Below are 14,766 nucleotides of genomic sequence, written 5' to 3'. Positions count from 1 at the left end.
CATAAAAGTCACCAAGTCCCGTACCATTCTGGTGAAGCTTTGATTTTTTAATATTCAAAATGTAAAAGTCTCTGGTCAGAAATGACCAAAGGCCGCAGAAGGTTGAACACTAGTAAACATCCTTTAACATAATTTTAAATGCAAATTAGTTGTAAAAAACTAACTAAATAAAACATTTTAATCTGTATTGACATCATTTTGAATAATCCAATGTTAAAGGGATGGTTCCCTCAGAAATAAAAAATCTGTCATCATAACTTGCCTTCATGTCATTCTGTATGACTTACTCTCTTATGTTAGTTTTTGTTACCATTGACTTCCACTGTATGGACAAACACCCTTTCTCATTTCTAAAAAATATATATATTTTAGTAAATAATGTCAAAAATGAACATAATGAGAATGCATATATTTTATGTGTGTCCTGGTGCACGTTAAAGATTCATTTCTCACTATACTCCAACCAGCATGTTTATCCATGTCTACAGAAGAAACTTGACAATCCCGTTTTGAGCCTAGGGGAATATTTATCAGCATGACGTAAGTATGAGTATTTATATTACACCCAGTGTGAAAGCCTTGCCCTGCTGTTAATGATTAAACGACTGAATTATATTTCTGTGTAAATGTAAGCCTGGCATATGAATCAAAGTCCGTGTTAGATGAAAACATAAAAGGAAGAACAAAAACGAGTGTATTTATATCTACACTGAGGCACACAATCAAGCTGGACATCTTGTTTCGTTTCTCTCTCGCTCTTATTCTTTAACTTTTTTTTTTCTTCTAGTCGTGCACCCACAGTTTCCTGACTTCCTGTGTCTCCGCGCACACAGTCAAACATGCACAGAAGGTGTGTGAAGGGCAAGACTATAATGTTGCTGGCTTTCTATGCAAACTGAATGACAGACGCTTTATTTTGAACAACCATCACCAGGTATGTACATCTCAAACATTGTAGAGTTCATCAGAGATAATGTTTCTAATATACTGTATATTAGCAAGTATCTTGTATCAGTGAAGTCAACCCCTCACTCATTTTGCTTGTAGTTTCATTGAATACTACCATCATTGTATTATTTATACATCTTACACAAATTATAACACTATAGTGTGTTCGCTCTTGGTTTAATAGAAAAGGAAAGGAAAGGACAGAGAAGAAAAGATAAAACTGCAGTGATTGATGACGGCAAAGACATATCCTAGCATTGTTTTAATGATTAATCACATCATCTTCTGGATTAAGATCATTTTAGAAGGAAATCAAACTGCCACAAGTGATTACCACACGTGTAACTGCTTCCAGCTACAGAGATCAAAGTAAAGGTTAACCATTTCAGCAGGAAATGAAAGGCAAAACTGCACCGAAAAACAAAGCATTATCTGCCGTTTTCAGTGTACACAACTCAACCAGGAAAATGTGAAGAGATACGAGCTGAAGTTATTTTTAAAGAGCCTGGGCGTTACAGGTTTCTATTTTGATGTGACTGTAAAGAACAGAACTTGATGGTAAGTATAATGTCTGACTATTTTTACCAAGACTTTCTCTCTTTGTTTATCACCCACAGAGATGGAGTTCGCTTGCAGTCATGTTGTGTGTAACTGGAGGTCCGAGAGCTTAACCGAAGATGAAGCTAAAGTCTCAAATCAAGGTCAGTTGTACGCTAACGGAGAATTGTTGGTTACTAACATTTAATAATACAGCACAGATGATACTGACGAGACATGTAAAGAGACATAATTAGTGAACGAAGAGTGATATGTATTAAGGGAAAACTCAACAACAACGTTTTTAGACAACGGTTCATTTACAAATGCCTGGCTATGCCAGATTTAATGTCAGTGCATTGCTAGGTTGAAACGTTTTTTTAATATTTAGCTGTTTTGTTAATAGTTTTGTACTTCATAATCTTTTTACTGTTGAAATTTCACTTGAATAACATTAAATACCCTACTGTATAATAGGCAGGTTGTGACAACTTTCCCCATGTTGTGTATTAGGGTATTTTTATATTATTTGGCACAAATATTCAGTGTGTAACTCCATCTATCCCTCATGTTTTGTAGGTTCTGCCTCCACTCTTCCCTGTCTGTCCAGAGCTCAGTCTGTCTGCGATCATCCTTACGACAACCGCGTCACCTTTGTTCAGACACCAGGTGACTAAGTGACACTTTGTTTTTTTTTTTACCTCAGTGTTGCTTTATGATCATTGTTCCAAATAAGTGGATTGTATTTCCTCTGTACATGTGAGAAATAGTTATATCTTTAATGCTCTTTTTGTGGCAATTGTTTTGTTACTAGTTCTGATCAAGAACGGCAGAATTGACTCATTTGTTTGATTAAAGCTTTGTTTGGTTGACTTTAAATGTTGAGTGGAACAACTCTCTTGCTTCAAAAGACATGCAAGTACTCTTGAAAAGAAAATGCTGGTTGGAAAAAATAAGATCACATCCTTTTTGTGGGTGTGAAAGTTGATGACAGAGAAATTTCATAGGTGCGCATGATGTGTGATTTATACCCAGAGTCTAGATAAAATGACACAAATGCCCATTATCATTCAGAAAAGATGTATGTAGGCTGCAGACACATTCAAAAAGTTCTGATTTATTTTTATTTATCTTTTCATTATTTCTGCTGTCTGGTTTGTATATTAATGTGATACAAGTCGTGTTCAGCCGTGGTTAGTACCAGTGGTTTGTGAAATGTGTGACTTGACAGACTTCTTTTTGTTTATGACTGCATACATAAAAAATAGCAAGACTTCATCCGTGAAAAAGAATAGCTGACGAAAACTTAAAAGAGAATGATAAGGATGTCCAAAACAACACAGAACGACTATCATAGGCAGCATTAGACCTTGAAGATCCTGGATCTACAAAAACTGACCACAGAGAACTTCACAAAGCCAACATTAATGAAAGAGCTGCAACTGCTAAAACTTAAATCACAGACATCAATGCTAAAATGCAAAAAAATAAATAAAGATGTTGTCATGACCATAATACCTGGTAGATAAAAACATCTGCCCTTTCCAGACAAGTCAACTGATCTGAATGCTATCAAACCGCTGTGGACAGTTTTAATGTGAAGCGTGCGAAGCTGATTTCCTCCTCCAGCATCTGTAAAACAAGATGACATTCTAATGGACACTATTACAAAGTTTGATGTATTTAGTCAAAGAAAGCTGGAAGCTGTATTAAAGGCAAATGTAAAAAATGCATCAATAAAGAAAAAATGCTTAGGTGTTTACGTTATTTGGTCCAATCTCGAAATCTTTAAAAATGGAAGCCTCTTATTCTCCCCAAGGTTGCATTTATTTGTTATTTATATAGTTTAATATAATAAACATTGTAATATTATGAAATTTAAAGTAAATTAAAGTAATTTTAAGTTTTCTATTTTAGTGTATTTTTTAATTTTTCCTGAAAATTTTCAACAGCAGTTACCCCAGTCTTTAATGTAGCATGATCCTTCAGAAATCATTCTTAAATGCTCGTTTAGTGCTTAATAATCATTTGTTTTTATCATCAATGTTAAAAACAGCACTTATTTAGAACAGAAATCTTAATTTAATGCATCCTCGCTGAATGAAAGTGTTACTTTTCTTTTTAAAATGACGTCAAACATTTGAAAAAAAAATATTTGTATAGGATTTATACTATTTTTTATCCTTTATTTATTTCATTTTATTTTATTTTTTGTACAGCTCCATCGATGGCTCCACCACCTGTACCACCTCGTACCATACAGAGAAGAGAAACTCTCTGCAGCGCACTCCCACCACCAATACCACCGAGAGGTGAGAAGACATTCACGCTTCTGAATCAAAAAACAAACTCTGTGTTCCGACCGTCATGTATTATTTTCCATCCACTTCTTTCTCAGGTCCGGAGAATAATGGAGAGACTCGGCTTAAAGCTAATGTAAATGTTGTGTCGCTAAAAGTGGGAAGCCTCGTGGATATTGGTAAAGGTGTGTTAAACAGTCATTTTTGAAAACATAAACTTCCTAAATGTTACATCTGTTCGGCTCACTTACTATCTCCTTAGCATCTGCTATACAGAGCAGCCAGAAACCAGTGCGTTGTGGGAAATGCAATGCCATCATGTCCTCAGCAAGCAGCTCAGAGACACACCAGAAAACAATAGTAAGTTATACCAGGAGGTGCAAAACCACTGTGACACTATATGACACCAACTTTTGTTCAAAGTGATTCCTGTCCTTCTTTTTCTAGATATGGAACTGTGAGTTTTGTGGGAAGGAGAACGTTTACCCCCAGACTACACTGAAGGGAGGCCGGTTTGCTTTGCGCAATCCTCCAGGCCGGGATATACTTTACTTGGACGATGATGAGGACACAGATTATGAGAATCTAGACGACTTGCTTATTGTCCTTTGCGTGGACATTTCCGGAAGTATGAGCGTCACATCTGAGGTGCCGGTCACTTTCATTACAGATATCCCGAGCTGTTGTTTTGTTGTTGCACTTGTTCTCATTAAATATATTTTTCTCTCAGATCTGTCCCGGTAACAGCACACGATCACCCACATATATTTCTCGACTGCAGGTGAGAGGTGACTTTTGACTTAATATAAAAAAAATTTTGCTTGCATGAACATGCACAATAAATGTGAAGTTATACTCCCATTTGTTGGATGCAGGGAGTCCAAGAAGCTCTTCAGATGGTGCTCTGCTCTCTTCAGAAAACCTCACCTCACCGAAGAGTTGCACTGGTGACGTTTAACAATGAGGTAGAGATGTGAGCCAGAAAAGGATAACAATAGGAGATGCTGTAATGGTATCAAGTACATTTTAGGCTTTTTTGAACTTTATGTGCACAAACCAGTTCTGATAACAAAGACATAAAACATTTTCCTCTATTTTTTCTGTATACTTGTTTGCAAAATCTGCTGCTGTATGGAATTATTGTGGTGTAATAAAGACATTGTTTAACTGGGGTCTGGGGAAAAAGAGAGAGGAAAATGTTTATATATTATTTAAAATATATTATGTATATATTATTATATATAATGGAATTGTTAGATGTAATTTTCCTGGAAATATGTTTATTGTGAAAAGCACTATACATTCCCATTAGAATTTATTTAAAAAAAAATTATCTCATGTTTATTCTGCACAATATTTTTCTAATGTTAGGTAGAAAAAAAAGATTAACTTAATAAATTAAATTTAAATTAAATTAAATGTATGCATTCAGCAGATGCTTTTATCCAAAGCGACTTACAGTGCATTCAGGCTATCAATTTTTACCTATCAAATATATATATATAAAAATATTATATAAAATATTACCTAATACAAATAATTAGAAAATTCACTTTGCCTTATGTTCAACTGATTTATTTCTAACTTCCAACATGTTGTCTTAACATGATTTTTCTCACTTGTTGTAAATGTTTTTAAACATGAAAATATAAAGCTGCTCTTATATTACATGCAGGGTAGCTTCAATAAAGTTTGAAGACACCTGGTATAATTCCATATATTTTGGATAGGTTATTGGCTAAACGACACTATAAACTGTGGTTGGTCATTATACATGCCAGTCAGATGGTCTCTTCCTGTCCAAGTGGGTTATTCTTTGTCAGAATAAGCATCTCTGTGGAGTTTATGCTGGTAGATTTTGCCGACACAGAACCAGACTGAATGTTCCCTGTAATTCATACTATGTCAGAACCACATAAATAAGAAAGAGCTACATACTTGTGAAGCCAGAATTCAACAGAACTATAAAACGTGATGACTGAGCATTTCCCAGTCTTGTTTCGGTTTTGAAAAGCATGTGGCGTCTGGTATGAGGAAACCAGAACTCACTGTGAAGGAATTAAAGGAGCATGTGAAACTACTAAGTTTAGCAAATGAAAAGCCATTTCAGGGAACTAGATACAGACGTAAAGAGTAGCAGCATAGCTCTCATGGTGCTTTATGGTACCGTTTATAGATTACAGTTCAGAAAAGCATGAATAGTTGTGTTTGTGGTTTTTAGGTGACAGTATATGGTGATGGCACGAAGGTTCCTCTTACTCTGAGAGACTGGGCACTGATGGACTATGATTATCTGAAGAAGGAGGGTGAGAACTACAGCACCCCTCACTGCGTTACAGAGACTATCCAACCTCTCACCCAGAAAATCAAAGAGTGAGTGACAAGTTCTCAGGCTTTTATTGTATGTATATCTATCAAAGGTCACGTCATCTTTTTTTCTGTGTTTGCGTATGGAGTATTTTGTAGGTTTACCACTGAGCTTTTTTCTGCTAGGTTGTCTGATTTTGTGTTTTGTGCTTCTGTCAGTGGATAAACTGTCTGAATTGTTGTCTAAAGATACAGCTTTAAGAAACCACTATATCCTGTTATAAGCCAAGACTATACTCAAAAAAAGCAATGAGCTCAAACCCACAAATGTGTCTAGGGAGGCTTTTTATGTCCAGTTGAAGGTAGCATAAATATAAATATCATAGGGTGTAAGCAGATATAGTGCTTCACATCATTATTTTAAACCATGTACAACCATGTAGAAAACCTTATGTGATCCTAGAGCATAAAACCAGTGGATTAGACACATGCCTTTGGTGTGAGAGACCTGGGTTCGAATCCACTGTGCAACACCAATGTGTCCCTGAGCAAGACACTTAAAGGGTTAATTCACCCAAAAATGAAAATTATGTCATTAATAACTCACCCTCATGTCGTTCCAAACCTGTGAGACCTCCGTTTATCTTTGGAACACAGTTTAAGATATTTTAGATTTAGTCCGAGAGCTCTCAGTCCCTCCATTGAAGCTGTGTGTACGGTAAATTGTCCATGTCCAGAAAGGTAAGAAAAACATCATCAAAGTAGTCCATGTGACATCAGCGGGTCAGTTTTTTGAAGCATCGACAATACATTTTGGTCCAAAAATAGCAAAAACTACGACTTTATTCAGCATTGTCTTCTCTTCCGTGTCTGTTGTGAGAGAGTTCAAAACACAACAGTTAAGTGATATCCGGTTCATGAACGAATCACTTGATGTAACCGGATCTTCTTGAACCAGTTCACCAAATTGAACTGAATCGTTAGAAACGGTTCTCGTCACCAATACGCATTAATCCACAAATGACTTAAGCTGTTAACTTTTTTAATGTGGCTGACACTCCCTCTGAGTTAAAACAAACCAATATCCCGGAGTAATTCATGCACTCAAACAGTACACTGACTGAACTGCTGTGAAGAGAGAACTGAAGATGAACACCGAGCCGAGCCAGATAACGAACAAAAGACTGACTCGTTCTCGAGTCAAGAACCAGTTGCATCGGTTTTCGGATCACCAGTAGTGATGGGAAGTTCGGTTCTTTTCCGAGAACCGATTCTTCTGGACATTTCGATTCAATAAACCGGTTGAAGAAAACGGTTCACCGGTTCTTTTGGCGTTCGACGTCATGGCGTCATTGGTGATGATTGCCCTTGATTCAAGCCTTCGGTTTACCCGCACTCATAAGAATCAGAATCAGTTCAGAATCAATCACCAAAAGAATCAGTTCAGTTCAGACGCTCTGTGTGTCGGTCTGCTTCACTCTGAATCACACATGCGCAGTATCATCAGCTCCTCGGTTCACGAATCGGACGCGTCTGACAGAAACGGTTCTTCACTAGTGAACGAGTCAATGTTTGTTCGTTATCTGGATCGGCTTGGTGTTCATCTTCAGTTCTCTCTTCACAGCAGTTCAGTCAGTGTACTGTTTGAGTGCATGCATTACTCCGGGATATTGGTTTGTTTGAACTCAGAGGGAGTGTCAGCCACATTAAAAAAGTTAACAGCTTAAGTCATTAGTGGATTAATGCTTATTGGAGATGAGAGCCGTTTCAAACGATTCAGTTCGATTTGGTGAACTGGTTCAAAAAGATCCGGTTACATCGAGTGATTAGTTTGCGAACCAGATATCATTGAACTGTTGTGTTTTGAACTCACAACAGACACGGAAGAAAAAATCTATCTATCTATCTATCTATCTATCTATCTATCTATCTATCTATCTATCTATCTATCTATCTATCTATCTATCCATCCATGCATCCATGCATCCATCCATCTATATAATATGTAAATATTTAAATCTTATTACATCTATATATATATATATATATGGCACCACTGATATAGAATAAAGAGAGAAAGAAAAGTAATACATTTTATTGTTAAAGGAGCTATGTGGAGGTTTTTACTTAAAAAAATCTTTAAGATAGAGTTTTCATTTGTACATGTATGAGCCAACCATGATGTAAAAAAAAGAATGACACCTCGACTGTCCACCACGGTTGCCTCTATCAGCCTGTAGGCTCAATTGTGTGTGGAGGAGTCGGGCCCGAATTGGCACGAAAATTCCCAAAATGTGAAAAAATAATTATATAATCAATAGGGATGCACGATAATATCGGCACAACATCGGTATCGGCCGATAAAAGCTTAAAATGACCATCATCGGTATCGGCCGATATTAATATTTCTGCTGATGAGCCAAACCGATATTCTCCAAGTGAAATAATTGACCTGTTTTTCAGATGTGAATGTCTGTCTACATTTGTAAAATAATACATTTATGGTAGAATCAGTACAGAAGAGATACATGGATTTCTCTTCAGTAAAATTAAAGTTTAAATTTATCAGGCGAAAAATGTGTATATATATATATATATCGGTATCGGCCAAAATTATTTTGAAAATATCGGCATATCGAATATCGGCCAAAATCCAATATTGTGCATCCCTAATAATCAACAAATCCACGATTCGTTAATCTCGACAGCTGTAATAGTAAATATATATATATATATATATATTTACTATTACAGCTGTCGAGATTAACGAATCGTGGATTTGTTGATTATATAATTATTTTTTCGATCTTTTCCCATCACATGAAAGGCTGCAGTGATGAGCATTGAGTAGACAGAGTCTGTTTATCGCGTGGATGCAGTGATCTCGTCATTATTGCAACAAGTTTTCTCACAAAATGCTTTCACCACAGCTAACAGCAAACAAATGAATACAGTAAGAGCTTCATTGTGCAGCATAACAGCGTCACTCATTGTTACGGCAGTTTGGACAAGCGTGCAGATATACTCGCGATGTGTAACAGCTCCGGAAAAAAGCGAGCATTCTTTGATCGCTCTCTGTAGTTAAATCACAATTTAAATAACAGATTTGTTTCATGCTACTAAGAGAAACAACGTGAAGTTGATCGTTTAGTCACTGACTTGATTCACTGATGCATAAACAGTATTAAACGATTTAGAAAGAAAGTCTGTGTGAACTTGAATGATTAGCTACCCATCAGAAATCACTGATCTCAGATCAGGCATTAATGAACACTGTTACTCACTGTTTGTGCCAGTGCCGTCGAATCCATATCATAAAAGTCTGTTTGAAACGCCTGTGCTGACATTGCCACTGAATTATATGTAAATATTTGGGCGGGCAAAGCAGAGAAAGGGGAGGTAACAATTCTCGTTGCAACGTCACAACGAGGAGATTCAAGATCAGCCCGATTGAGCTTCCATTTTCTCAAAGGCAGAGAAAGATAGAAAAATCTTGATTTACACAGATTCAAATTTCTAGAAACTTGGGGACCATATACAGGCTAGGGGAACTCATATTAAACTTAAAAAACGTCAGAAAGTGAAATTTTCATGTCATAGGACCTTTAAGCCAGTATTCCGTCTCAGTGTGTGATAACTTACGGTTTCTTCTTCTCAGACTCAGAGAGCATGGAGCCACAGCACTGGGACCCGCTGCCCTCATCTCTGTTGCCATGGCATCTCAGTTCACGGGGTCAAAAGTATGTGTTCTGACAAATGTACCTGTTTTGTTATGATAAATATGTGCTGCAATGATAAAACCAATACTCTCTGTGTTAAGCCATAGTCTAGAAGAGGACACTTGTCAGATATCATATTGCAAATTTATGCAATTATTTGCTTTAGCTACTAATTCATATTGATGCTATACATTTCGTGTATATATTTGTGTAATTTTTCATATTATATTTTTTTCAGGTTATAATTTGCACAGATGGGCAGGCCAACATAGGCCTAGGCCAATTAGATCAAGAGTCTTCATATTGCCCTGCCCCCTCACCTTACTTTTACAATCAGTTAGCCCATTATGCTGCTGAAAAAGGGTAAGCCGGCTGCAAAACACAGATCTCTTTCTAAATATTATGCTAGTTTCTCCCCATGTGGGGTGTGATGCATTATTAAGTAATAAATTATATTTATCATATATATGTGTGTGTGTGTGTGTGTGTGTGTGTGTGTGCGTATGCGTGTGTGAAAGAATTAAATGAGCCTTTCCATTTCTATCCTCCTATTTTCAAACTGGTCGAGGCTGATTTTCAATTTAGGAATGAATGCAGTATTTTTAGCAAGTAGTTAGTAACCTACACTGTTGAAGATGCTAAATTACAAGCTAATAATTGATTGCTTTTCTTATAGTAGCTTGTCCAACACTGGTTTTAGCGAACAACAATGAATGTAGGCCAGTGTTCCTAAAGAAATCATGATGTGTCCAGTGTTATTTGTATTAGTTGTGGTCATTAAGCCATAGATTTCTGTTGCTGTGGTTATTTACAGTGTGATAGTGTCAGTGATGACCTTTGAAGGAGAGGACTGTCGTTTGGCAGAGGTCGGGAGGTTGGCTGATCACACAGGAGGCAGAGTGAGTTACTGCTGCTGCTCATCTGCTCTCCACCTTTCTGTTTAGCAGTCTGGGTCATGTTGCAATTATCAGATAAGATGGTAAAGAGAGAAACCTAGAGGTACATGAGGATTGCTGCAACAATCCATTTCTCCTAGGGTGTTGACTTTCCCTAATGTGGTTACGGCTCACACACTTGTAGCTCATTGTAAACTATGTGAAAAATGTTCACATTCTCAGCATGACCCCTTCACTCGACATTTTCTGCAAACAGCAACTGTCTGTCACCACTCATGTTATAACATAGACTTCAAGCACATCCTAGAAGCTTAATCTGTTTTAATGGGTTTAAGACATGTAGCATGAAGCCTATTTCAGAGAAACCGATGCTTATCACAAGTGACACCCACACATACAAGGAAGGACTATTTGTGTTCAGTATTTCCCCTTTTGCTGCATTTGAATGTGAAAAGGAGTTTTGGCTTTGAAACAATGATAATAGGAAACTGGTGCATACGTTTGCAAGACATCAATCGCTTTATTGTCATCCATCTCTGTAGTGTGCACCACTAGCTTATTAGTTTGCACCTAGTTTGAATAATAAGCATTTTTTAATTGATACTTTTATTTGTAATCATACAAAAGATTTTAATTTAAAATAAATTCTGTTTGTATCACAGCTCCACAATAACATTAAACAGCACAACTGATAATAGTGAGAAATATATATTGAGCAAATCAGCATATTATAATGATTTCTGAAGGATCATGTGACACTGAAGACTGGAGTAATGATGCGGAATATCCGGCTTAGCATTATAGGAATAAATTACTTTTTAAAAATATAACAATAGAACACAGTTATTTTAAATTGTAATAATACTTACTATATTTTTGATCAAAGAAATGCAGCTTTGATGAGCAGAAAAAACTTCTTTCAAAACACAAAAATCTTACCAACCCCCATGTTTTGGAAGGCTGTGTTTCTCTTTGAAAACTGTGATATAACATATAAGCCAAGATCTTAAATGTTAAAAGCATATTATGTATTTTTCATCCACTTTCAGATAAATATTGTAAACATTGGTACAGTTGCCACAGAGATTCAGAGCGCTATAGCTGACAGTGTCCTGGCAACTAGTGTTATGGCAACACTGCTGGCACCAGATGGCATGTAAGTATCCATTACTACCTTCACTCACACAAACATGCACAAATACATGCAAACACAAATATGCATACACTCATTGCATAGCCTCTGTCTCTTTTTTTCTATCCTCTTCTCTGTTTGACTCAGATACTTCCCCTATGAGGAGGATAATCATAGGTTAGTACGAGAGATTGGCAATGTAACAGATGGTGTTGAGATCACTTTCCAGTTTGCAGTCAGACCAGAAAAAGTTGAAAGTAAGCACAAAATACAATATACAGTGCAATCAAAAAATAATAATGAATGCATTTTCATATGGAACAGGAAATGTAGATTTTTTTTATTTAAATGTGTGTTTTTTTAGGTTTCCAGCAACGGGACCGGGTCCCTTTTCAGCTGCAGCTGAGTTTCAAGACTCGAGATTTGCAGAAAGTGACAAGAGTCATCACTCAACAGAAACGTGTCACCACCAGCAGGCAAACAACTACAAATACTACACAATACACTTAGTGATTTATCATCAGCTGTTTCACATGTAAAATATCTGCAAAAATGTAATTGCAGTAGACATAGTAAGACAGTATATATATCTCAATCTTCCTTTCTCCATCTCTGTGTCTTGTCCTGTGTGTGTAGTTGGGTGTGGGCAGGCAGTTTAAATATGTCTGTGTTGGGCGTCCACTGTGCCCAGCTGTGTGCCAGGCTGACTATGGAGGGCCGAGTACACGAAGCACAGAGACAGCTAACAGCTCAGCAGGATCTTCTGAAAGACATCAGGTACGGCAAACCTCTCCAGATGCCACTTTTCTACATCATATGTGTAGGTATAGAATATATCTCTCTTAATGTTTATCTCACAGTCAACAGAAGCCGAGCCCTAAAGAAGAGAGTATCTATGGGAACTGGATCAGCACCATGAGTATGATCTGTGAAGACCTCACCACGGTCAACCAGGTGTGAATACACCCTCAACCTAACAAATAATAGTACAAATAATCATTTATTTTAGGATTTTATGAATTTCCACCATCATTACGCCAATCTTCAGTGTCACATGATCCTTCAGAAATCATTCGGATGTGCTGATTTGCTGCTCAAAGCATTTCTTATTATTATCAGTGTTGAGAATAGCTGTGCCGCTTAATGTTTTTGTGGACTGGGATACATTTTTCAGGATTCTTTTATGAATGGAAAGAACAAAGTAAAAATTAACAGCATTTATTTGATATAGTGTTTTTTTGTAACATTATAGATGTCTATACTGTCTCCTCTACATATCTCTATAAGGATCACATGACACTGTAGACTGGATTTAAGTGTTAGTTCACCCCAAAATTAAAATTTGATGTTTATCTGCTTACCCCCAGGGCATCCAAGATGTAAGTGAATTTGTTTCTTCAGTAGAACACAAACGAGGATTTTTAGCTTCAGTGGTCAGGGACAACTATACCTTTAATGGCTTCTGAAAATTTGGCTTTTCCATTAGAGAAATAAATTACAATAATATTTAGCAATATTACTGCTTTACTGTATTTTGATTAAATAAATGCAGCCTTCTTTATCTTTAAAAATCTTTATTGTTCCAAAAATAATCATTAATTTTATTAAGTCATTAAAACATAATGAAATATTTAACTAATCAGTAGGTCGTGCTATTCAAGCATTTTCATGAATAAGTGTTTTTATTACATGAATAAACTATGTAAACTATTTCAAAATAAATTAGCAGAGCATTTATCAAGCATTGTCATTGTTTACTTAATTCAGCATACCACAGTCTGGATAGATACACACTAATAATGCTTGTAGATATGTGTCATTCAGTATGTTTTGAAATCTGCTCAGCTACAAAAGTGCCCCAAGCCATATAAGCATTATAGATGAATCATTGTGACTAAATGATAAAGTCCTTGTGCTAAAAGCATGACACACTTTTACTCTAAACAGAACAAGACAGACACTGACACCATCCCAGCATCCCGAACACCTTCCACTGCGGTGAGTTAAAGATCTCCCACGCTATATATATATATATATATATATATATATATATGTATGTATATATGTAACATCAAATATGGGATTTAAAATCTAATTTAAACTTGGATGTACACACAAACTTGTTAGGATGTTGAAAAACATGTTATACATAAAATGAATAAGAAAGCATGCTTAAATATCATGGATCATCACATCAAATATTTTCTCCTCCAGAGTCTCTCAGATGCGGCGGCCAATGTGGTCTATCAAATGAAGAGAGCCAAGAGCGTGAGCGGAAAGGGACAGAGAGTTGCCATGCTGGAGCAGTGAACTCAGATGTCAACAGGACTCATGAGCGGTCATTTAAATGTGAAACCAGTCATATAGGCTGCTATATCAGTCTCAAACTATGGAGAATGAATACTGCTTAGAATATATGCAATATAAAATATATGCAAACTATGAGTTGATAACCTTGTATCCAGCTGGTGAGTTTCTTTTCATGCCATCACTGCTGTATTTAACTTCTGTGCATTTCAGTTTGGCTGGTCTGTGCAATTTTATGTGAGTATCTTGTAACTAGTAAATGTATGTCAGATTACCAGTTTAGATACTAAGGACTCAGTGTAATGCAATCAAATAAAACATGTTTTATAGAAATCACAGACTGATTCTTCTTACTCTTTCTACTTACAAAACATTAAAATTTTCAAATAATTTTATAATGTACGCTGATTTAAAGGATAACGACTGGTAAAAGTGTGTCAACAGAACCAACTTTAGTGATGTACGTGACAAAAATACCCTGATCATTTGCACTCTGTTCTTTCTTATCTCTCTCTCTCTCTCTCTCTGTCTTTCCCCTTATGTTAATGGCAGATGTAGAGTAGCATTTGACTCTTGAAATACCACTCTTGAAATGAGGCGATTCTATCTGTCTCTCTGCA

General features: G+C 36.4%; 1 protein-coding gene across 1 annotated transcript; it reads left to right on the top strand.

The window, feature by feature from the left end:
• Window positions 1-644: 644 nt before the first annotated feature.
• LOC127961944 (circularly permutated Ras protein 1-like) lies at window positions 645-14,482 on the top strand. The gene is made up of 20 exons (XM_052561262.1): window positions 645-934; window positions 1,566-1,649; window positions 2,065-2,154; window positions 3,705-3,797; window positions 3,884-3,970; window positions 4,048-4,145; window positions 4,233-4,433; window positions 4,516-4,566; window positions 4,661-4,750; window positions 6,007-6,158; window positions 9,751-9,832; window positions 10,050-10,174; window positions 10,626-10,710; window positions 11,757-11,863; window positions 11,987-12,096; window positions 12,204-12,315; window positions 12,476-12,616; window positions 12,700-12,793; window positions 13,787-13,837; window positions 14,054-14,482. The coding sequence occupies exons 2-20, from the start codon at window positions 1,568-1,570 to the stop codon at window positions 14,147-14,149; spliced, it is 1,947 nt and encodes a 648-aa protein (XP_052417222.1). The 5' UTR covers window positions 645-934; window positions 1,566-1,567; the 3' UTR covers window positions 14,150-14,482.
• The last annotated feature ends 284 nt before the right edge of the window (window positions 14,483-14,766 follow it).

The sequence above is a fragment of the Carassius gibelio genome, chromosome B7 (assembly GCF_023724105.1).
Source record: "Carassius gibelio isolate Cgi1373 ecotype wild population from Czech Republic chromosome B7, carGib1.2-hapl.c, whole genome shotgun sequence".
In the NCBI taxonomy this organism is placed as follows: domain Eukaryota; kingdom Metazoa; phylum Chordata; class Actinopteri; order Cypriniformes; family Cyprinidae; genus Carassius; species Carassius gibelio.
The sequence above is the reverse complement of the archived record's forward strand: the minus strand, read 5'-3'. Positions and strand labels throughout refer to the sequence as shown.

Coding starts and splice junctions, on each gene's coding strand:
- LOC127961944 (XM_052561262.1), top strand. CDS start 1,568: ATGGAGTTCGCTTGCAGTCATGTTGTGTGTAACTGGAGGTCCGAGAGC. Junction 4,146..4,232: donor AGACACACCAGAAAACAATA/GTAAGTTATACC, acceptor TTCTTTTTCTAG/ATATGGAACTGTGAGTTTTG. Junction 10,711..11,756: donor CTGATCACACAGGAGGCAGA/GTGAGTTACTGC, acceptor ATCCACTTTCAG/ATAAATATTGTAAACATTGG.